Source organism: Nyctereutes procyonoides, unplaced genomic scaffold (genome assembly GCF_905146905.1).
Source record: "Nyctereutes procyonoides isolate TBG_1078 unplaced genomic scaffold, NYPRO_anot_genome, whole genome shotgun sequence".
In the NCBI taxonomy this organism is placed as follows: domain Eukaryota; kingdom Metazoa; phylum Chordata; class Mammalia; order Carnivora; family Canidae; genus Nyctereutes; species Nyctereutes procyonoides.
In genome coordinates, this window is record NW_026575146.1 from 76,813,997 (window position 1) to 76,838,532 (window position 24,536).

At 50.9% G+C, this 24,536-nt stretch overlaps 1 protein-coding gene and 1 non-coding gene across 2 annotated transcripts; one reads left to right on the forward strand and one right to left on the reverse strand.

The window, feature by feature from the left end:
- Nucleotides 1–6,188: 6,188 nt before the first annotated feature.
- On the reverse strand, nucleotides 6,189–24,129 carry CEACAM19 (CEA cell adhesion molecule 19). Its single transcript, XM_055310246.1, is given in 7 exon segments — nucleotides 6,189–6,242; nucleotides 6,908–6,940; nucleotides 7,843–7,928; nucleotides 8,716–8,762; nucleotides 9,913–10,063; nucleotides 22,508–22,876; nucleotides 23,922–24,129. Coding segments are annotated over 7 exon segments (795 nt in total). The 5' UTR covers nucleotides 23,977–24,129.
- On the forward strand, nucleotides 23,487–23,671 carry LOC129501101 (small Cajal body-specific RNA 16). The gene has a single exon (XR_008662664.1). It is a non-coding gene; the product is annotated as a small Cajal body-specific RNA 16 (non-coding RNA).
- Nucleotides 24,130–24,536: the final 407 nt, after the last annotated feature.

The following is a 24,536-nucleotide window of genomic DNA, read 5'->3' on the forward strand; positions in this document are numbered from 1 at the left end:
GAGAGAGAGCCGGGTGTTAGGCTCTGATGCCTGTTTTCTTTTTTTAAAGATTTTATTGATTTATTCATCAGAGAGAGAGAGAGAGGCAGGCAGAGACACAGGCAGAGGGAGAAGCAGGCTCCACGCAGGGAGGCCGACGTGGGACTCAATCCCAGGTCTCCAGGATCACACCCGGGGCTGAAGGCGGCCCTAAACCACTGAGCCACCTGGGCTGCCCTCTTTTTCTTTTTTTATTCATGAGAGACACAGGCAGAGGGAGAAGCAGGCTCCCTGCAGTGAACCTGATGCAGGACTCGATCCCGGGACCCCAGGATCATGCCCTGAGCCCAAGGCAGGGGCTAAATCGCTGAGCCACCCAGGTGGCCCTGCCTCAGTTTTCTTATCTGTAAAATGGGAACGCTCAGAGCGCTGCCCCCACAGAACCGTTGTGAGGATCAGATAAATTGAGAAATGTGAAGCGCTCAGCGCAGTGGCCAGGTTACGTCGCCTCCCCCTAGACCGCCAGCTTCCTGAGAGTTGGGGCCTGTCCTTCTCTTCATGTCTCTGGAGTCCAGGCTTCATTCAACAGAGCTTGGCGTCCAGCAGCTGCTCAGTGAACGTTTGTCGACGAATGAGTGGAGGTGGTCGGGTACAGCAAGGGAGGATATGGAGATAACGAGTCTGCCCACGTGTCACTTATTCCACACACGTTCCTTGATCCCTTGCCCTGGGCCTGCCCTGCTGGGTGGTGTTGGGACCCATCTGTGACCGCGGGGTGGCCTTGGCCCAGCCCTTCCAGGGCTTACAGTCCAGTGGCGAGACAAATCTCTAGACAGTGACCACCCAGAGTGGGCAGAGCTGAGGTCGAGGAACTCAGGAGAAGGACCTGACCCAGCTTGAGGGTCAGGGGGGGCTTCCTGGAGGAGGAGGTGTCTGCGCTGAAGACCTGGAAGACCAATGGGGGTGGGGCCGGCAGGGTGGAGTGCTGTGCCTGTGGGCATGCCCAGAGCATGGGGAGCAGAGTGGGAAAGGCCTGGAAGCATTTCAGGGGATGATAGACTGCAGACCACAGGCTGGGGGTGAGCGTCAGGGGTTGCTGAGAGGGAGGCTGAGGGGCCTCCAGGAGCCAGACCTCCCAGGGATTTGCAGGCTATGATGAGAACCTGGACTTCAAGGGCACTTGGAGAGCCATGGATGGTTCCAAGCAGGGAGGAAGCACTATTGAGTTTGGGATTTAGAAAGATCCCTTGGGCTGTCTTATGGTGGGAGGATGGGAGGGGGCAGGAGACCAGGTAGGGGACTGGGGAGGTGATGGGGAGAGACATCCTGGCCCAGGGCTGGGCTGTCGAGACCCCAAGCTCAGGAGGCCTAGGAGGTAGGTTCTGGTGTTTGCCCCCCTTTGAGGGAAGGAGGCACCCAGGTTTTGGGCCTGGGCAGCTGGGTGCATCCTCTGAGCTCTCAGAAGGGTACACAAAGGGGCGGAGGCTGGGGACAGGTGCCCTGGGGTGGGGTGCAGAGGTGCTTGGAGCAGCCAGGGCGCGTCTGTTGGCTGTGTGGTCCTCTGCTGCCCCCTGCTGGCTTTGCATTGACGAGTGCTGCTTGCGAGTCTGGCAGAAAGGACGGACCCAATGAACCCAAACTCCAACCAGTGATAAAAGATGACATTTCTGGGGCGACCATGCTGCAGGGTGCACCCATGTTCACTGCCCCCCCCCTTCCCCCGGGTCTCCAGCTGCCTCCTGCCAACTCACCGAAGTGAATTTCAAGACTGACCTCTCAAGCCTGCCCTCTTCTTCCTTCCCTCCTCCCTCCCTTCTCTTTCTCAGTTTTATTGAGATATAATTCACATACCAGACAATCCACCCGTTTAAAGTGTACAAATCGGGCAGCCCCGGTGGCCCAGCGGTTTAGCACCGCCTGCAGCCCAGGGCGTGATCCTGGAGACCCGGGATTGAGTTCCATGTCGGGCTCCCTGCATGGAGCCTGCTTCTCCTGCCTGTGTCTCTGCCTCTCTCTCTCTATGAATAAATAAAAAAAAATCTTTAAAAAAAAGTGTACAAATCCAGTGTTCTTAATATGTTCATAGGGCCACACAACCATCCACATGATCGATTTTAGAACATTTCCATCACCCGGAAAAGAACCCCTGTACCCCTTAGCAGTCACTCCTAGCCCCCCATCCCTCCAGCTCCTGGCGACCACTCATCTGCTAGGAAGCAAATCCTAGATGCCTCTGTGGATTTGTCTATTCTGGACAGTTCCCTTTCATGGAATCATATAATATGTAGCTTTTTGTGTCTGGCTTCTTTTCATTCAGCATCATGTCCTCAAGGTTCATCCAGGTCGTCCCATGGCTCAGTACTTCGGTACTTTGGTCGTTATCCGAAGGCCGCATTATATTCCATTGTCTGGATACACCATGTTTTGTTTGTTCCTCTGCTGATGGATATTTGGGTTGTTTTCACTTTTGGGCTATTATGAACAGTGCCGTGAGCATCTGGGTACAAGTTTTCATGTGGACATGTTTTCACTCCTTGCAAACCTAGTCCTCTTGCATTGTGAATGCAATGCCCCTGCATCCCATCAGCAAACCAGACACCAGTGGGGGTCCCCCATTCCAGCTCCCCAGCTTTCTTGGCACCTGTTCATTCTTCTTCATAACATTACTCCCCTGGGAATTATGTTTGGTGCCATTTGTTGTCAGTTCTCTGAGGATAGGGATATCTGTTGTTGTTTTTTAAAGATTTTATTTATTTATTCATGAAAGACACACAGAGAGAGATACAGACACAGGCAGAGGGAGAAGCAGGCTCCCTGCAGGAAGCCTGTTGCAGGACTCAATCCCAGGACCCCGGGTCACGACCTGAGCCAAAGGCAGATGCTCAACCACTGAGCCACCCAGGCATCCTGGGATCTCCGCTTTGTTCTCGGCTATCTCATCAGAGCCTAGAAAAACTGCACACAGCAGGTGATCAATAAATGTTCGTTGAGCTGATGAACGAAACTTTTGACACACTCTTCTCCCTCATCCCTTACATCTAACTCAGGGCCAAATTCTGCCAATGTTTTATTCTAAATATCTCTTGGCTCTATGCATTTCTTCCACCAGCGAGGCCTGCCACCCTGGTCCAGCACCTGCTGAATGAATGAATGAGTCACTGGATGAAGATGTGGATGGGTCTTCCTAGGAAGTTCTCTCAGGAAAGCATCGTGGTGGAGAATGTGGCCTCTGGTGTGAATCCTGATGGGGTATCGATTGGGCTGTTCATACATACCGGTTTTCCCTATTCTGAATACACGGTAGCATTGCACCTGCCAGCGCTCTTGACATTAGGTTGTATCATGTACCCTCCTTTGGCCAACGAGCTGTGAGTGGGAGTGTCACTTCTGGGTGAAAGCCTTTAAAAGTCTGTGTGCTTTGCTGTGTCCCCTCCCTTTTCCGGCACAGTGACCGACTGTGAGAGCCTGGTTCCTGAATGAGGAGATGTGAAGCCGAGCTCTCCTGACTCTGGGCATGCCCTCCGCACTGAGACCACCGTGAAGCACGAGCAAGAAATAAACCACCGTCGCTATTTTAAAGCACGGAGATGGTGGGGTTGTTTGTTACTGCAGCCTAACCCAGCTCATCCTGACCCCAACACTGGCCTTTCTTTATACATGGTGTGTGACCTTGGGACAGTCACTTCCCTTCTCTGGGCCTCCATTTCTCCATCTGCAAAATGGGAATAGACAGTCCCAGCCTCCCAAGGCTATTCTGAGAATTTGAGAAGTTCAGACAAGTAAAGACACAGAGGCCCGGCTCTGTTTACTGGAGCTGTTGCTACCGTCATGCTTACGTCTGGTTTCGTAGCGGTGAAGAAGACCTCACTGGTGACCCCAGGGCTCTCCCTTTAAGGTTGTGATTTGAGGACTGTGTGACGCTATCATTTCTGCTCGCATCCCATTGGCCAGGAATTAGTCACATGGCCGCATCGAGCTGCAGGGCATCCTGGGAAATGTAGTTTTTAATGCTCAGCAGGAAATGTAGTTTTTATACACTTGGTTCAAAACCCTATTACTGAGGAAAAAGAGAGAACGGATATTGGGGTTTGACAGGGGTTGCTAGAAAAGAGGAGAGGAAGGCAGGCATGGGGTCCCCCCACATACTCTGCACCTGACAGCCAGTGCTGGGGCTGACCCTGCTGTGACCTGGTCAGCAGCAGGGGATCAGGGGCCCAGAGGATCGGGGTGTCCTGAGAGGTCTGGGGATGGAGAAATCCTTACGCGGGGAGTATTTGCATATTGAGTCAGGAAGAGACGCAACTTCCCTTCCAGCGAATTCTTTCTCATCCTCTATGTTAATTTCCCGCGGCTGCTGTAACCAACTGGCATAAATGTAGTGGTTTCAAATAATAGGAATTTATTCGCTCACAGTTCTGGAGGTCAGAAGTCTGAAATGGGTCTCACTGGGCCAAAACCAAGGAGGTGGCGGGGCTGGGTTGCTTTCTGGAGGTTCTAGGGGAGAATCTGTGTTCTTGCGATTGTGTTCAGAGTTTCTGGGCTCTGCTGGTGGCCTCTTTCTGTCTGCCACACCAGCAAGGGTCCCGGGAAATCCTTCTCCCATCACGTCCCTCTGACTCTGTGGGGCCTTGGCTTCTGGGCCCTTCCTCCATCTTCAAAGGCCTGTATCACTCCAATCTCTACCTCCTTTCTTACAGCTCCTTCTCTGACTCTCTCTCCTCCTGGGTCCCTTTCAGAAGGACCCTTGTGATTATATTTCAGGCCCAGTGAGATCGTCCAGGATCATGGATAACCATCTCAGGATCCCATCTCAGGATCCTTAACCCAGTCATACCTGCCAAGACCCTTTGGCCATGTAAGGTAACATTCACAGGGCATTAGCACATAGACAACTTTATTCAGCCTATGACATGGTCTTTTTTTCAGCTCCCAGAGCAAAAGCGACAGTCTGCTGTGCCTTACATGGGGGGCCCTGTGCCCTGCACTATCTGCTGCTCCTCATCTCCCTGAGCTCACCCTCATTCTTTCCCTTTTCCTTCCTCTGCTCCCACCACCCTGGCCTCTTTGCTGCTCCTTGAACTCCCCAGGCATACTCCTACTTCAGGGCCTTTGCACTTGCTGCTTCCTCTGCCTGGAATGCTCTCCCTCCCGATCCCTACATTCCTCTCTTTCCTCCTTTAGGACTTTGCTCATCGTCACCTTCTCTTCGAGGCCTTCTCTGACCTTCCTATTTAAAATCACAGTCCCTCCACACTCCCAACCCTCTTCTCTCTTCATTTCCCCTTCTCTTCTAATCACCATCCAGCACGCCACGCATATTAGTTACTTTGCTGACTCTCTCCTCCACCATAGCGCCCCTCTAGGAGAACAGAAGTTTTTGTCTGTTTTGTTTTCTCCCAAAGCCGCAGAGTCCAGAACTGTGCATGACACACGGTTTATTTATTGTTGAATGAGTGATTAAATTAAGGGGCGACAGATGGGGCTTACATTTGGGACCGGGGTTTTGGGTGGGGGTAGGGAAGAGAACCGCTGCCTGAGGGCCTTGGTAAGATTCAGGGTCCCAGGCAATAGGCAGAAACTGGCCACAGGTTCTGAGAGACCAGATCTCGAGAGGGACTGGATTGGCCCTGCCGGAGCAGGGAAGGGGTCCGACTGCTGTGGTAACCGGCCAGTTCTGCATCGGGGGCCACAGGCCTGGAAGGCCAGCCCTCCCTGCCATATGCCTTATTGTTTGGGGATGTGTGGCCAGGGGCTGCCTTGACCCCAGTGGAAGGAGTTCCTAGGACAACCAGGGAGCAGGAGTGGGGTGTTGTGGGCCAACAGTAGCCCAGCAAGTAGGAGCCTGTGAGGTCTGGCTTGAGGCAGGCCTGAGTCCACATTCCTCCCCCCAAACATCCAGTGTGTGTGAGGATCCTTGGGTTAGGAGAAGGCAAGAGCCTGTCTTTCCCAGGCACATGGCCCAGGCCAGGTTGCTAGACAGACCAGCCTTGAGAGCAGGTTATAAACTCAGAGGGTCAGAGAGGAGCTGGGCCCATCATGATCTCTTGCCCCCCATCCCCCCTGCCTGATGCCATACTGAGTCTTCATTTGAGTCGGCCCCACAGCTGTGGTGGCCTGGTCCTGTGGGGTCTGTGGTGTGGCTTTTCTGTGGGCACCAGGCCCCCAGGGGAGGGCTGAGGCTTTCACACTTTCAGGGGCCTGGGACCTCTTCATGGGGTTGGCGTGAGCTGGCAGTAGGGGGCAGGGTCGGGGTTCAGCAGGTCCTGGCGGGGAGAAAAAGAGAGGGATCGTGGGTGGTGGTCAGAGTCGGGGTCGGGGGAGCCAGGCGGAGCCTGAGGCACACAGGGAGAACATAGCTGGAGAGAGGGAAGAGCAAGAAGGAGAGAGGTGTGCAGAGGCAGGAGGCACCAGGCCCTGGAGACCCAGAGAAAGGGGTGGGCACGGAATGACAGAGATGAAGAGACAGGAGGGACAGGGGCAGAGAAAAGGAGAGAGGGACAGAGAGAGAGAGAGAGAGAGAGAGAGAGAGAGAGAGAGAAAAGGACATAGGGAGCCAGAGAATGACAGCAAGAGTGGGAGCCATCCTGAGAGGTGTAGAGACATGTACAGAGAAATGTAGAGAGACACATGGACACAGAGATCTAGGGGTGGACGGGAGGGGACAGAGAGGGGCTGGGGCGCAGGCCCAGGAATAGGCCCCTTAAGTGGGGTCGACTTGGGCTCTGACCTGTTGTGTGACCCTGGGCGCCACCCTTCCCTCTCCCAGCTTCATTTCCTCCTGCGCAAATTTGCAGTCTTGGAATCCTTCTAAGAAGGAGGGAAGTGTAACCCCAGGAAGGGAGGGGCTGGACTGTGTTCCGGGGAGCTAGAGACTTGAGAGCAGGTGGCAGTTAGGTGAGGATGCCCCCCCCCCATCCCAGCTCCACACCTGGTAGGGGTGGTTCTCTGGCCCCGGCAGGGGCTGCAAGGGAAGAGCGCAGGTGAGCCGGGCCCTGGCACTCCCACACCCTCCAACCCTCCAACCTTTGACCTTGGGTGTCAGGCCCTATCTGGATTCCAAATGCACCTCGCCCCTTCCTGGGTGTCCTGACTATGACGGCCTTCACACCCCGCCTCCCGTCCACACCTGTGGCTCCACAGTTTTAGTTTAGGCTTTTGACATTTTTCCTCTTATTCAATTCTTCGTCTTCTACTTTTTTTTTTTTAAGAATTTATTTATTTATTCGTGAGAGACACACAGAGAAAGAGAGAGAGGCAGAGACAGGCAGAGGGAGAAGCAGGCTCCATGCAGGGAGCCCGAGTTGGGACTCGATCCCAGGGCTTCAGGATTACACTCTATGGCTAAGCCACGGGGCGGGGGGGGGGGGGGCAATAGAATTCTTCTTCTTATCATCCCTTCCCACCCGTATCCGCCCCATGGAGAAACTACAGACAAGCGGAAGAAGGAAAATAGAGCCCTCCCCACCCCCACCCCCAGCCTCCATGCCCCAGAGACAAAGGCTCTATGTTGTGTCTTCCCAGACTCTCTTCCTGGTGGCTTTAAAGTAGGGAGCATCCCGGGGACACCCAGGTGGCTCAGTCGGTTGGGCATCTGCCTTCAGCTCAGCTCATGATCTCAGGGTCCTGGGATCAAGCCCCGCATGGGGCTCCGTGCTCAGCATGCGTCTGCTTCTCCCTCTCTCTGCGGCTCTGCCTACTTGTGCTCTCTCTCTCTCTCTCAAACAAATAAGTAAAATCTTAAAAAAAAAAAGTAGGGAGCATCCCACAGAGTCGTGTTCTTGCAGTGGGGGACAAGGTGCCAGGCGCCACAGTGAACCCCCAGGGGAGCCACCAGGGGGCTTTGGGGGACAGGTGGGGGCTCACCATGGTGTTGTTCGTGGACGCTGTGCCCCCAAGGGGGGACACCAGGTGGGTCGGAGACAGCATCACCTCATAGATGTGCTGGTCACCTGAAGCAGGGGACAAGGGAGGAACTGGCTGGCAGGTCCCACAGGCCCCTGCTGGCTGCTGTCAGCGCTCATTTACTCAGCTAACACTTGTGCAAATCCCTGTCTTGCCCAGCCCTGTGCTGGGGACCCTGCCCTTCTGGGGCTCCCAGTCCAGTGGGGGAGACAGATCTGTCCCCAGATAGAGATAACCCAGAGTGGGTATGGGTGAGTGGGGGAGCCCTGAGGGTTCCCAGAAGGGGGATCAGGGAGGACTTCCTGGAGGAGGGGACAGCCAAGACTGGAAAGAGAAGTGAGAGCTACGCAAAAGCAGGCATGAGTGGCTGGCGGGAGATAGCCTGCCATGGCTGAGGAGCTGTGACACGTTTGGCCTGTCAATTTGTTTTATATTGTTTTGTTTTTAAGGGCAGGAATGTTACACGTGGGAGATGAAGCCAGGAAAGACAGTGGCGATCAGTTTGCAGGGGTCTGGAGAGGCATGTAAAGGAGGCTGACCCTGTCCTACGGACCCTGGGGAGCTATGGAGGGCCTTTGAGGAGTGACAGGGTGAGAGTTTTAGAAGCACTCTGCCCGGGGGTGGGGTGGAGGCCAGCCTGGGCCGGGTGTGGTGCCCCAGGAGTGGAACTGCCAGGACTAGATGTGCCAGCCACTGAGAAGAGGAGGAAAAGCAGGTTTGGGGTGAAGTGATTGGGAGGCTCCCAGCAGAGGAGGGGGAAGGTGTGTGTGGCTGATGGGGTGAAGAGGAAGGAGCCCGGAGGAGGGCCGGTAGCCACTGGGACCCCTGGCTTACCAGCATTGCAGTTGGGGCGCGCCTCTGGCTTCTCTGTGGGTGTCATCCTGGGGACATATGGAGAGAACCAATATTAGGGTAGTAAGAGGCTCGGGCGGGTGGAGAGAGACTTAGAGAAGCTGGAAAAGCCCATCAGTCCATCAGAGAGTGAGATGGTCCCTGCTTCAGAGCGAGTTAGGACAAGACCTACCCTATCCCCATCTCTTCTCCCATAATCCCTGGCCCCAGAGTCCTTCCTCAGTTTCCCCAGCTGCCGCCATATGCCAATGAGTAATGTTTCCCTAATGTCACTGTTGATACAGACCATCCAAATGATTCTGCTCTATCCACCTGTCTCACGATTTCCTTGATAGTTCTCTTCGAATCAGCTCATTTGAATACCTTTATTTAAAAAGTACATGACATCACTGCGGCAAATAGAAATAGATTGTCTCCTGGGAAAACAGGCCCCTGCCTCTCTCCTCCATACAGAAGTGGGCACCATCTGATGCCTTTACCTGCCCACCTGTCCACTCTGCTTCTTTGGTAATAACGTCTGTTTTTTTTTGGGGGGGGCAGGTAGGGAACCCTTCCCCACTCTGAATCCATCTAGTCACATGGAGCTGGGTTGGTCCTCTGACTCCAGAGCTGTGCAAATAACCCAGATTTGGCCAATTGGGACATTCGAGCACCTGGCTACAGTGGTTGGTCCTCATAGGACATGTGATTTGAGTTAAGCTGGGGAGAAGCAGCCCTGGGGCTTTTGCTGGAGGTGTCAGGTGCTAGGTGTGGTCTTCTCTCTGTGGCCGCTGAGCTGATGGGATATAAGCCTGGGGCCCCTGGGTGCTGTCTCGTCACACCAAAAGGGAAGATCCTTCCTGAGAATGAAGCCACCACTGAGAAAGGCAGAGTTGAGAAGTATATGGAAGAGCCTCTTGCCAAAATCGAGTTCCTGGATCCAGCCATACCTGAAGCTCATATAGGACCCCAAAAAACCTTTTAATTCTTTGTAAGCCCATTTGAAGGTAGGGTTTCTGCCTCTTGCAGGGCAGATTCTGCCTAACATAGGATAGAAAGATCCTTTTCACCTCAAGAGTTCTGAGATTTGATGAGATTGTGTATGAGTCGGAGGACATGACTCCCAGAAGAATCAATCAGTGGGATGCAAGAGGTGGGGAAGAAGACAGAGGGACAGAGAGAGAGGCTGGGCCCCTGTACCTGTGGCTGTGGCCCCTCCGGCCTCCTGTTAACAGGAGATGGGCAATGCAGCCGATGAAGAGGGACCCGGCAGCGAGGGACCCAATTATGATGGCAGTCATGATCCCAGCACTCACGGGCAGGTGTATAATGGGCAGCTCCTTATGCTTTTCTGAGGGGTATGAGAGAGAGAGAGAGAGAGAGAGAGAGAGAGAGGAGAGAAGCCTGTGAGATGTCCTGGGAGGGCCTCCCCACGCCCCTCACCCCTGCATCAGTGACTGTCCATAAAGCACTGATGTGCAGTTTCCTGTCCCCAGCCTAGAGCTTTCTCCTGCTGAGAAAGAGCTGAGCATCCACCCGTCTAGTTGATTCTGCTGCACATAAAACTCAGCCCCCCAAGATGGAACTCCTTGGCTCTCCCCACCTCAAAATCTTTGCTTCCCTAGGATTTCCTACCATCTTCGGCAAACCCGAAACCTGCTTCCTGACACATCCCCCCACCTCACCCCACCTGCCTGCTTTTTCTCAACTTAGTTGATTGACATCTCCATTCTTTTAGGGGATGTCCTCTGTTTTGTGGGGGGACAAAGGATCTTGATGTGTGGGGTTCTCAAACCCCACCTGCCAGGTTTGGAACGGAGCCTACCTGACTTCCTACCCCCACCATGAGGACCTCCAGTCTTTCATATCATGCTGAACACCTGTTATATCCCAACCTTTCTTGGCAGCTAAACTTGTAGACTCTGAGGTAAAAATGCTGGGGTACATGGGCAGATGACTCAAACTCGCTGTGCCTCTTCCCATTTGTGAAATGGGGATGGTAAGAGTATCTACCTTGTAGAGTTGTTGTGAAGATTGCGCGCACACACACACACTGTTCTTTCAATTATCCAACAAAGTAAGATCTATGCCATTTAAAAGATGAGTAAATGAGGCATGGAGAGGTGAGCTAACCTGCCCAAGGGCTCACACCAGGTGCAATGAATGCTAGGATCACAACTGGGCCACCTGAGATCCTGAGGACCACTCTGTGTAGCTTCCAAAAGAGGGGCCTGTGTCCCAGGAACCCTTGAAGGATGGGAAGGAACTGTATCAGGCTCTGCGTGACTGGAGTGTAGACCATCATTTCCAAATGGACTAGAGTGTCACCATATATACATACATACACACATATATATGTATTTGTGTGTGCATATAATTAAATCACTCAATATTCGCCTATTTCATCCATTTCCCTAAAAGTTTATCTGTTCAGAGTGTCCAAAACCCGTTTTAAAATGTATTTTTCTCACTGGGAGGAAGAAGATAGGTTGTGTCTGGGCATATGTGGTCCTTGCCCCCCTGGCCTGGGGAGGTGGCTAAGTCAGGCCCGTTCTGCAGATACACCAAGGCCCAGAGAGGTTGCATTTGGGCAGAAGATAGAAGGCAGGCCCTCTTCCAGACACTGGAACTTAACAGCTTTCGCATCTTCTACCTTTTTAATTAATTAATTAACTAATTAATTAATTTTTGAGTAGCCTCACACGCAACTCTCTTGAGTTCAAGCCCCAGAGATCAAGAATTGCATGCTGTACCGACTGAGCCAGCCAGGTGCCCCCACCTCCTTCCTTTTTGACTTTCACAACAGCAAGTGGAATTCCAGTGGCTTCTGTGAGTGACTCAGGAGGTGGGGGGGCGGCGGCTGAGGCCAGGTCAGCTGACTCAAGGGTTCCCCCAGTTCCTGTCCTCTCCACCCAGGCCCTATTGCCTCATCTTCTTATAGCATCCAGAGCCCCTTCTCCTGCTTCTTCTTGCTCTGGCCCCTGCTGCCCTGTCCACCCATGCAGTTCCATCACCCACAGCTCCCTTCCTCGCTGTCTGGGGCTGCCCAGCCTTTGCCCATGCTGTTCCCTCTGGCTGGCATGCTCTCTCTATGTAACTCCTGCTCACTTTTCCACTCCCAACTCCCTTTGGAAGCCTTCTCTGACAACCCCAGGCCAAGGAGACTCCTGATAGGCATTTCCTTCATAGCCTACTTGCTTAATTTTTCTTTAATTTTTATTTATTTATGATAGTCACACACAGAGAGAGAGAGAGAGAGGCAGAGACATAGGCAGAGGGAGAAGCAGGCTCCATGCACCAGGAGCCCGACGTGGGACTCGATCCCAGGTCTGCAGGATCGCGCCCTGGGCCAAAGGCAGGTGCTTAACTGCTGCGCCACCCAGGGATCCCACTTACTTGCTTAATTATGCAATTAATTGGTTCATGTTGGTAGATTGGACATGAAAGAGCACTTCAGGGGCACCTGGGTGGCTCAGTCGGTTAAGCGTTGACTCTTGATTTCGACTCAGGTCATGATCTCAGGGTTATGAGATCGAGCCCCTCATTGGGCCCGTTTGCTCAGTGCTGCTTGAGATTCTCTCTCTCCCTCTGCCCCTCCCTCTGCTTGCATGCACATGCTCGCTCTCTCTCTCAAATAAATAAGTCTTAAAAAAGAAAGAAAAAGAAAGGAAGAAAGAAAGAAAGAAAGAGAGCACTTCAACTACCTCCATTGTGACCTTAGTCTGTACTTGTTAATTGGTTAAGTTCTTTCCAGCTTGTCTCTTAACTCATGCAAAAGATGCTGTGTGCAAGGCATCCTGTGATGGGAGCGGAAACTACCCCTTCAAGCAGTAGGGACTGCTCTGAGCCTGCAAGAGCCCTCTTGACTGACCCCGAGACAACAAGTGACCTGACCTTTACTGCCCTCCTGCACGTATCCACTGACCTTTGTCTCACATCTTCCTTATATAAACCTAGATGTATTTTCAGCGCTTTGGAGACAGTCTTTGAGATGCTAGTGTGCTGTCTTCCTGGTGTTGGCCTCACTGAAATAAATAAATCCCTTTTTTTCCTACCTCTCGTCTCTCTGCCTTTGGATTTCGTCTGCAGAGAGTGGCCAAACTTGGTCTGTTTGGGATCTCAGGAGCCAGGTGCTCCTGCACCCCTGTGCCCCAGCTACAGACATGTGGGTGTCTCCTCAGCTGGAACCTTCTACCCCTCCACCATGTGAAGCCTCCAGGAGTTCGGGGAGGGATGGATCCCGCCTCCAGCTCTGGGTAGACTCCCTTAGCTTATCCATCCCTTGTCACAGCCACCGCATCAGGAAGGGCAGCCGCTCAGACCTAAGCCAGTCAGCGCTCTGCATTCCTTTGGCCTTCCTAATTGGCTCAGGTTGGTCCAAGCAGAGTGAAAGTGAAGCGGTGTGGTCCAGAGGGGGTTGGAGGAAGGGACCCTGGTCTGGAAGCTGTGGGCTTGTGAGCCTTGGGAACCGTAAAGTCATCTTGCTACCCTGAAGGCATTAATCATGCCTCCTTCTCTCTTGGAAAGAGAACCCCGAACTTGAACTGGGCACAAGCCTGCCCCAGATAAAGACATTTCCCAGCCTCCTTTGCACCTCTGTACATGGACAGCTCGTTCAAAGATGCCATAGAGCACAGTGTTGAAGGTTGCTGCTGACATCAGAACCCTGAGCAAGTTCACATACAAAATTCTGTGTCTGAATTTCCCATTTTATAAGGATACGAGTAGTATTGGATTAGGGCTGAGCCTAGCGATCTCACTTTAACTTGATTGCCTCTATAAAGATGGTCTTTCTTTCTTTCTTTTTTTTAAATTTTTATTTATGATAGTCACACACACAGAGAGAGAGAGAGAGAGAGAGAGAGGCAGAGACACAGGCAGAGGGAGAAGCAGGCTTCATGCACTGGGAGCCCGATGTGGGATTCGATCCCGGGTCTCCAGGATCGCGCCCTGGGCCAAAGGCAGGCACCAAACCACTGCGCCACCCAGGGATCCCTCTTTCTTTCTTTCTTTTTTTTTTATTATAAATTAATTTTTATTGGTGTTCAATTTACCAACATACAGAATAACACCCAGTGCTCATCCCGTCAAGTGTCCCCCTCCGTGCCCGTCACCCATTCACCCCCACCCCCCGCCCTCCTCCCCTTCCACCACCCCTAGTTCATTTACCAGAGTTAGAAGTCTTTATCTTTCTTTCTTTCTTTTCTTTCTTTCTTTCTTTCTTTCTTTCTTTCTTTCTTTCTTTCTTTCTTTCTCTTTTTAGAGATTTTATTTATTTATTCATGAGACACACACACACACAGAGGCAGAAACATCAGCAAGAGGGGGAAGCGGGATCTCTGCGGGGAGCCCGATGTGGGACTTGATCCCAGGACTCTGGGATCATGACCTGAGCTGAAGACAAATGCTCAATCGCTGAGCCACTCAGGCATCCCTAAAGATGCTATTTCTATTCATCTTTTGATGGACACTGAGACTCCTTCCACAGTTTGGCTATGTGAACATTGCTGCTATAAACATTAGGGTGCAGGTATCTCGGTTTTTCACTGCATCAAAAGATGAATGGATAAAGAAGATGTGGTCTATATATACAATGGAGTATTACTCAGCCATTAGAAATGATGAATACCCACCATTTGTTTTGACGTGGATGAAACTGGAGGGTATTATGCTGAGTGAAGTAAGTCAATTGGAGGACAATCATTATATGCTTTCATTCATACGGCGAATATAAAAAATAGTGAAAGGGATGATAGGGTAAAGGAGAGAAAATGAGCAGGAAAAATTAAAGAGGGTGACAAAACATGAGAGACTCCTAACTCTGGGAAACGAACAAGGGGTAGTGGAGGGTGAGGTGGGCAGGAGGATGGGGTGACTGGGTGATGGGCACTGAGGGGGGCACTTGACGGGATGAGCACTGGGTGTTATACTATATGTTGGCAAATCGAACTCCAATAAAAAATATATATTAAAAAATAAAAGATGCTATTTCTAAATAAGGCTCTATTCTGATGTACTGAGGATCCGGACTCAGTGCCTCCCAAGCTTGGTTCCTTGCCACCCTGGAGAATATTTGAACTGTTCAGGATCCTTTAATCTCCTTTTCTGCTTAAATCAGCTAGAAGCAGTTTCTTTTCCAGTAGCAAGAACCCTGCCTGAATCACACGATCAAGTGTCTTCTTTTTAGAACTTGTTATATTTTCTGACTTTCATCATAAACAGTGAACTTGAAAAGAGGGAGCCTGTGAATCATTGTCTTTTTCAAAGTTGATTGCGACAGGATCTCTTCTGTGATATGATCTTACCGTTCTCTAATGTAGTAGGAGGGTCTAAGACCCCTCCCTTGAATCTCGGCTAATCTTAGTGACTCACTTGTAATCCAAAGAATACAATGTACGTGATGCTGCGTGACTTTCAGGGCTAAGTCAGAAGAAGCCATAGAGTTTCTGCTTTGCTCTTTTGGAATATTTGCTCTCCCCCTAAGAACCCAGGCTCTGTGTTGTGAGGAAGCCCAAGCAGTCACACTGGAGAGACCAGCTGACAAAGACCAGCTCACAGTCAGGGTGAGCCTCCACATATCTGCCTGAAAACACTTCTGGATGATTCCAGCTTCTAGCGTTTGAGCCAGTCTCAGCCTCTGAGTCTTCTCATCTGAGGCCCCAGACATCATGAAGCAGATAAGCCATCCCTGCTGTGCCCTGTCTGAATTCCTGATCCCAGTAATCATGAACATAATAAAATGGTCATTGTTCTATACCACTGAGTTTGTTCCATATCAAGAAGTAACCAGAACGGAGCCCCACATTTGATTTCTTCTACGACTGAAAGTTTTCTTTTTGGTTTTTCTCTTTCTGGGCCCTGGGACCATCTATACTCAGTTCTCCCAACAAAGAATCATCTGGGTCTTCTTCCGTGGATCGTATTTCTCCATGTGTATCTTTGATTAGATACAAACACATCTGAGAAAGTGCTTCGAGATGGACGCCTGAGTGGCTCAGTGGTTGAGCGTCTGCCTTTGGCTCAGGTCGTGATCCTCGGGGTCCTGGGATCCAGTCTCGTGTTGGGCTCCTTTCAAGGAGTCTGTTTCTCCCTCTGCCTATGTCTCTGTGTTTCTTTGTCTCTCATGAATAAAAAAAAATATAAAATCTTTAAAAAAAGTGCTTCAAGAGACCACTATACAGTGGACAATGACCAAACTGTATATAAAAATAGAATTCCAGGGACGCCTGAGTGGCTCAGCGGTTGAACATCTAGACACATTTGGCTCAGGTTGTGACCTGGGAGGTCCCGGGATTGAGTCCCTCATTGGGCTCCCCGCAGGGAGCCGGCTTCTCCCTCTGCCTGTGTCTCTACCTCTCTCTCTGTGTCTCTCATGAATAAATAAATAAAATCTTAAAAAAAAAAAAAGAATTCCAGTCCACAACCTATGGTGAACTGCCAGGAAGACCAGCCCTCTCACAAACAGCTGGTGACGCCAGCCTGCTTTGAGTCAGACTTACAGGGAAGCCAGATTGCTATCTCCAGGGACAGTCCGGGAAGAGAAACAGTAGCTTCTGTACGAGTTGGCCCTAAGTGGCCAGGACATGATTAATAACCGACTGGTTCCCTAATTTTTGCCCCTGCTTCTAACTTTGTCCCTGCTTCTAACTTAGAAAGCCAAATAGGCACCCCACCTAGCTTCCCCGTGACAACAACCTCCAATCAGGAGGAGCTGAAGACAGCTGAAGTCTTCTCTTTCTTCCACTAGGAAGCCCCCCGCCACCTGCCTTTGAGTCTCTGCCTAAATGCAAGTGATAGGGGTTGGTTGACTCCCTTATTACAGCAGGCTCTGAATAAATAGCCTTTGCTTTTCTCTTTTTTTTTTTAAATTTCTTTTTATTGGAGTTCAATTTGCCGACATATAGCAAAACACCTTTGCTTTTCTCATTGCCAGGGCTGGACTTGGTTGATTTCCACGGCCTCAAAAGCAGCAACTTCGCTTGGATTTCCCAGTCGGTCCTCACAACGATCCATGGCGGGAGGGCAATTGCCCTCATTTTACAGCTACTTTGGGGAACAAATTCGGAAAACTTTGGCCATTTGACTAGAGGTCACATAAATCCCGACACCAGCCAGTTAGTCCTCGATGGTGGTTGTTCATGATGAAGCAGAATAAGGTCCAAAAAGTGTGGACTCTGGAACCCGCCAGCCTGGGTTCAAGTCCTGCATCTGCTGCCCCTTAGCTGAGTGACCTGCGCAAGTTACCTAACCTCTCTGGGCCTCAGTTTCTCCTTCTGTGGGATGAGAATCATCTTGAGGTGGCAGGGAAGACTCAAAGGAGAAATGCGTGTGAAGCACCCGGCATGTGTTCGGTGAAGGGGAGCTGGGCTCTGTAATGAACTTTCTGGGGTCAGAGGGCCTGGGGGGCTTGGAAAAGCCTGTGCCAGGGTTGCTTGAAGGCCCTGAGTCCCCACGACTGGGTTTACAGGGGAAGGGACACGAGCTGGCGATGACTGTGATCCCTCTCTGGTTTCGAGCCTGCTTTAGGCTCCCTACTGGCTGTGGGACCTTGGGCAGCTGACTCCGTCTCGCTGAGCTTCTTTCCTCATTGGTATGCTGGGGACCTAGGTGTCCTGGGCCTTTCTTGTGTGTTCAGTCTGCCTGGAGCCTCTGAATCCTCTACTTGGGGAGCCCTGCCAGAGACTCGCTTTCTTTGCTTCTTTTTCTCTCGGACACTGTCCGGTGACCCAGTCCCTGATCGGGGACATGCCCGCCAACATAGAAACCCCACAAGGGCAGAGATCTGTCTGTTGCTTCCGTAAACTCAGTGCCTGGCACACAGGAGATACTCAAGATGTTTGTTGAATGAGTGCAGCTCCCCCCCCTTTTTAAAAAGATTTTAAAGATTTTATTTATTTATTCATGAGAAACACACAGAGAGAGAGGCAGAGACATAGGCAGAGGGAGAAGCAGGCTCCCTGCGGGGACCCTGACGTGGGACTTGATCCCAGGACCCTGGGATCATGCCCTGGGCTGAAGGCAGACACTCAACCACTGAGCCACCCAGGGGACCCTGAATGCAGCTTTCCAGTGTCCCCTTCTATCTGAGCCACTAAAGGCCACACCCCTCATGATTAAGAGAGGTAAAGTGTGGGAATTACTCAGGGCACAGGATAAGCTCCCAGCCATGTCCACGCCCCCCTCCCCCAAGCCAGGGGCTGGATTTAGGGCCACAGCGGTCCTTAAATAGAAATGCCCTGGCTGCTGAGGTGACCCCTCCTGACGTGAGGACTCACCCCCTCTGCCTTTTCCTTTGCTCTTCCTTTTGCTGAATCATTTTGCTTCCTTGCTGTTTGTGTTCAGCCTTCTGGAAGCTAAGGCATTTCCCAGGAGGGAGTGGATTCTACCAGGGCTGAGAAAAAGCCAGGTGGCAGAGGGCCAGGAACATGGACTCAGACACAGCTGGGGCCTTGGTTCCTGCCCCAGCCGCATGGTGGTGGGCCCTCTGCGTCTCTGTTTGCCCCTCTGTAAAACGGGGATCATCCCAGGGCCCAACAGGGTTCCTGTGGCAGTGGGAATGAAGTGTGGTCAGCAAAGCGCTCAGCTGACAGGTGCCTGGCATACAGTAAGTGCTCACAGAGGGGAGATGGAATTACAAGTATTTATGCAGTACCTAATGTGTGCTAAGCACTGCTCTGCGCTAGGGGATTAGCGGTGACCAAAACCATAATAGATAAAAATGTTATGATTATTATGGAGAGAGCAAGTGTTGAATTCTTCATCTTCCCCACCCTAATCCCCTGGCCTTGGGCTCCCCATCATCTTGTTTGTCCAACTTGATCCCATGCCCATGGACAAGGTGTGGACCCTTTACTCAAGGGGAAGGAAGCTATAGACCAGGCTGCAACCAGATTGATGATGATGATGATGATGATTTATAAAGATTTTATTTATTCATTTATTTGAGAGAGAGGGAGAGCGCATAAGAGAGAATATGAGCAGGGGTGACAGAGGGGAGGGGAGCAGAGGGAGAGGGAGAAGCAGACACCCTGCTGAGCGTGGAGTCCAATTCGGGGCTTGATCCCACAACCCCTAGATCACGACCTGAGCCAAAACCACCGACTGAGCCACCCAGGCACCTCAGACCAACCAGAATTCTATCTTGGTCTGTCTGTCTCTCTGTTCAGCTTTCTCTCTTCCTATCTCTGCCTTTTGCAAGAGGAGATTCAGAATCTGCAAAGAAGCCTGCGCTGTCACTCAGTTAGGGTCTGGCAGGAAACCCTGGCCGCAAAGAGGAGAATGGAGCTCCTGAGCAGAGATGAGGCCAGAGATGGCACCCCCAGGAGGAGGAGGGAGCCCTTGCGTTTTGGACAACTATTTCCCACCAGCTCTGCTGGGCTCCCCACCCATTCATTTATTCAGCAGTGTGTCTGGCCCTGTTCTAGGCTCCAAGGAGACAGCTGTGAACCCAGGGCTCCTGGAGCCGACATCCCGGGGGCTACCCTGGGGCCCTACAAGGCTCCCTACACCGTGAGGCAGTTGCAGAGAGCTTCTGTCCTTACAACCCGAGCCTCGGTTTGAATACATCCTGCTGCACTGGCCTCCGAGGATGCCCCTCCTGCTCTCCTGCCTCAGTCATGCTGGCTCCCTGCCAGCTCAGTTCATGAGCCCTGCAGCTTCCTGCAGGCGGCCCTTTGCACAGACCAAACCCTCTGCCCAAACCCCTCCCAAAGCTCCTTTCCCCTCTGCTTGGAACTGCTGGTCATCATTCAAGCTTTGTTGAAGGACTGCCTTCCCAGGCAACCTCCCTGCTACCCCTAGGAACGCTCTCATCATCTCTGTGTTCATGGTCCCTGCACTGATCCCTGCACTGATCATAGTGATCTGTTGTGTGTGTGTGTGATTATTCATTAATATCTATCTCTCCTGCCAGGCTGTGAGCCCCTGTAGGGTAGGGCCAGGGCTGCCTCGGCCTGCACTGTGTCCCCAGCACTGCCCAGTATAATCCAGACACAGAGGTGGCCTTGAGGAAGAGGGACTTGGGGGAAGCTTTGGTGAAGGGATGGGTGAATGAGCAGCTCCACATCTGCAGAGGCAGCTACGTGTCTCATTCAGGTGGCCCTGCACTTGAATCCCAACCCTGTCACTGATTCGATGACTGGATGCCTGATAGTTGGGGCATGCCTTTTTCCACCTGAGCCTCCACTTCTTTCTGGATAGACAAGATTCAGCCCATACTTAACCGTGGCTGGGTTAAACTGTGAATCAGATCAGTCCTCTGCTTTAAACCCCCGAGTGGCTTCTTTCAATCTCTCCACAACCGACAAGCCTGGTCCCTGTGTGCCTCGCGGACCTCAACTCCTAACGCCCAACTTGCTCACTGCCTTATAGCCATGGCATCCTTCTGTCCATATGCTTTGAACACACCAAGCTAGTCTTGCCTCGGGGCCTTTGCACTTGCTGTTCCCTCTGTGAGGAACTCTATCCCTCAGAAATCTGTAGGGCTCCCTTCCTTTCCTCTGCTCAAATGTCACTTTTTTTGGCAAGGCCTCTATGATGACCTCCCATTCATTCCAGGTCACATTACCCTGTTTAATTTTTTTAAAAAGATTTTATTCATTTATTCATGAGATACTCAGGGGGGCAGAGAGAGAGAGAGAGAGAGAGAGAGAGAGAGAGAGGCAGGGACACAGGCAGAGGGAGAAGCAGGCTCCACACAAGGAGCCCGATGTGGGACTCAATCCAGGGACCCTGGGATCACGCCCTGGGCTGAAGGCAGGTGCCAAACCGCTGAGCCACCCAGGGATCCCCCTAATTTTTTTTTATTGGACAAGTCATAACTTCTCTGTGCCTTAGTTTCCTCATCCATAAAATGAGTCCAATAATATCACCTACCTTACAGGACTGCAGTGAGGATTAAATGAATTATACATACAGTGGGCATATAATAGGCACCAAATAGTGTTAGCTATAACTATTATTGTTAATGTCCCTGAAATATGATCTTATTTTATTATTTACATGCACATTATCAGCATCCCACGTATGAAAGAAGGCAAGGAGATTCCCCCCCCCCCCCCCCCGTTTTCTCTGCTTTGAGAGGAAATGATTAAGCTCCCAGACTCTGCCATTGTGACTTTGTGGGATCAAATCCTTGGTCTACTCCACTCTGCCTCAGTTTCCTCAACTGTAAAATGAAGACAATAATGGTACCTGCCTCATGGAGTTTTTGGTTTCGAAAGTTTTCACTCAGGGGCACTTGGGTGGTTCAGTCAGTTAAGTGTCTGACTCTTGATTTCAACTCAGGTCATGATGATCTCAGGGTTGTGAGATTGAGCCTCAAATCAGGCCTCACACTCAGGGTGGGATCTGCTTGAGATTTCTCTTTTCCCCCTCCCTCTAGCCTTCCCTCCACTCTCTCTCTTCAAAAAAAAAAAAAAAGAGAGAGAGAGAAAGTTTTCGTTCATTTCTTTATTCAACAAACATTAACTGAGAACCCACTGTGTCCACCCGCTGCTGTGGTAGATGTCGGATGATAAAAGGACCAGTATGTTTTCACTCTCTTGCTTTGACGAATTACTCTCCTCATGAGACATATTTGGAATGTGACACATCGGAGCACATTATGAAAATCACAGAGGTAATGAGATGACCAGAGTCCTCTGGGGACACAGATGGTTAATGACCAAGTCTGCCTGGGAGAGTTGAGAAGTTATTTTATTCCTCTAGCTCTATTGAGATGTAAATGGCATATCACATTTCATAGGGTTTTTTAATTTAATTTAATTTTAAAGATTTTATTTATTTATCTGGGGGCGGGGGCGAGAGCATACACACAAAAGGCGGGGGAGAGGCAGAGGGAGAAGGAGAAGCAGACCTCCTGCTGAGCAGGGAGCCCAATGTGGGGCTTGATCCCAGGACCCCAAGGTCATAACCTGAGCTGATGTCTGATGCTTAACCGACTGAGCCACCCAGGTACCTCTCATTAATTTTAAAGTTTATTTATTTATTTTTAAGTAAGCTCTATACCCAGTGTGGGGCTCAAACTCACGACCCAGAGACCAAGAGTCACATGCTCTTCTGACTGATGTCCCTCACTTGTTTGTTTGTTTGTTTGTTTTTTAAGATACACATGAATTAATATAGGGCAGTGGTTCTCAACTGAGGGTGACATTTGGCAATGTCTGGAGACAATTTTGGTTGTCACAACTGGGTGAATGCTACTGGCATCTAGTGGGTAGAGGCCAGGGATGCTGCTAAATATCCTACAGTGCCCAGAACAGCCCCCACCTACACGGAATTAGCCAGTCTAAGATGTTAATGGTGCCCAGGTTGAGAAGCTATGTTCTGGAGGGCATGTGCCCAAGTAACAAATGCCCAAGAAAGGGTAGCTGCTATTATCCTTCACCCTATGTCTAGCACTTGGCCCAGAGTGGATTTATCAATAAATACTTGACTTAATGGACTTGAAGACAGAAATGCAGTGTAACACTTAGGCCCATGCACACAGTGGGAGCTCGATCAGTATTTCGTTAATTAATGCTGTGAGCAGTAAATGAGATGGTGCATTCTCCAGGGTCTGTCTGGCTCAGTGTCTGGCACAAGGTTGGCACTCAATAGATATTTTATCAGTTGATGCATGTGAGGATACACACAATATCTTCAGGGCCTGGCACCCAGGAGGTGCTCCATCAGTTTGTGTTGAATGGATGAATGAGAGAATCAAAGGAGGTTGTATTTGCACAGGTCCTGGCCTGTGGTAGCCACCAGGGTGCATTAGCCTAACCCATCCCTCCCTCAGTGGCACAACACTCACCGGCCACCTGGACCTCAGTCTTGGCCCTCATGATCCAGGCAGGATTGATGTTGACAGCTACCTGTTAGGTGCCACTGTCGGTGGGCTGTACACGATGCAGCAGCATGGAGCCATTGGGGAAGCCAATGATGTCATGCTGTCCCATGGCACTGCCGTTCCTCTGGGGCTGCTGGAGATCGGGGAAGTAGGTGAATAACATCATGCCACCGTTGGTCTCCTCCCCCAGGTACCAGTTGAAGTCCTGAAAGTTGCCTGGGATGCCCTGGACAGACAGGAGAAGGTCCTGATCCTTTTGAGGATGCTCTGGAATCTTCTGGATGTGTAGGGCAGCCCAAGAGCCTTGTGGGATCCAGAGGGCTAGGATTGAGGCTATGGGAGTTACAAGGGTGGCCTGAGATCAGAAATGTTGGGCAGGAACCATAGCATTTTTCTCCTTGTATGTCCTCATCTGGGGACAAGGACTCTGAGTGCTGTTTATTGGAAATAGGACTGGGATTGATTAGTGATGTCTGCCCTGGGTTCAGGAGTAGAAACCCAGATATGAAAGCCACAGATTTCTTATCCCATTGGTCCAGCAGATTTTTCTGCCTTAAGATGCTGTGTGGTCTGCCTCTAAACAGTTGAACTCTCTGAATTAATTCATTTATCCATCTAACCAATACTTACAGAAATACATATTATTTATGCTACAGTACCAATTGTATATGATATGTCTAAAATTCCCTAGATTTCAGGGGCACCTGGATGGCTCAGTGGTTGAACATCTGCCTTAGGCTCAGGTTGTGATCTCAAGATCTTCGGATCGAGTCCTGCATCGGGCTCCCCGCAGGGAGGCTGCTTCTCCCTCTGCTTATGTCTCTGCTTCTCTTTGTGTGTCTCTCATGAATAAATAAAATAAAATCTTAAAAAAAATTCCCTAGATTTTTAGGCACTGGGGATATAGCGGGAAAACAAATACAAATAAATTCCTGTCTTCGTGATGATCTGAGGAAAGGCTCCTGTGTTGCTGAACCTGGCCTGTAGTGGGCGCAGCCTTGTACCAGGCAGCCAGAGCCTGACCTAAGTCAATTCCCAGAATAGTTCTTCTTGGAGTTTGAATTTGCAATAACAGGTGTGAACATTGTAGCAGCAGTTTGATGATCATATGTGTTATTGCAAATAGGGCAAAAGAACAAAATACACAATCCCGCCCCCAGAAAAAAATTCCCAAACAGATAATATTCTTGTCCTCATGGTTTTGATATTCTAGAAAATTCCAAAGTAAAATTGAATATGGCACTGTGATTCTACAGCTCAACCCTCTCCAACCCCCCAATCTTACTCCTCTTCCCTGGCAAATCTTTCCTTTCTCCCAAGAGACCTCAGCCCCTGGGCTGAGTCTCACCTTCTCCCCTGGGGTGTGTTTCCTCCTTACCTGAGAGTAGGAGGCCCTTTGAGAAGTAGTGCTGGGCCCACTCAGGAATCTCCATCTTGGTGTCTTGTGGAGGTGCCAAAGGGCCACTGCAGACACCAACAGGGCTGGACGGCTGGGCCCTGGCTGTGCGAAGTGGGCCAACTCAGTGGGAATCTTTGGGGTGTCTCCCAGACATTGCTGAAACTGGCCGAACCCTAGTACCCCCTTTCCACAGGCTCCAGAGGCTTCACTTGTGCTCTCCGGGATGGACTGCAGATACTGGTTGAACCAGTTTATCAGGGTGACTGGGGAGCTTCCTGGGGTTTCCCGTGGACTCCTCCCTTAATCCCCTTCAACCTCTTCTTCTCACCCAGTGTGAGGTGTGACCGTTACGAGCACGTCAGGAGCACGACAGGAGTACGACAGGAGTCCTAGTGTCCTCTGGTTGAATAATCCCCCTGGGCCAGGCAGGTCCCTGCAGATAGGCCCAACACAACTGCCTCATCCAACGTCTACCACACATAACCGTGCCCATTTCACAGATGAGGAAACTAAAGCTCAAGGAAGGAATCAGGTCTACTAGTAGGTGGCCATTCATTCATTCATTCATTCATTCCAACACCCACTCCCTGTGCC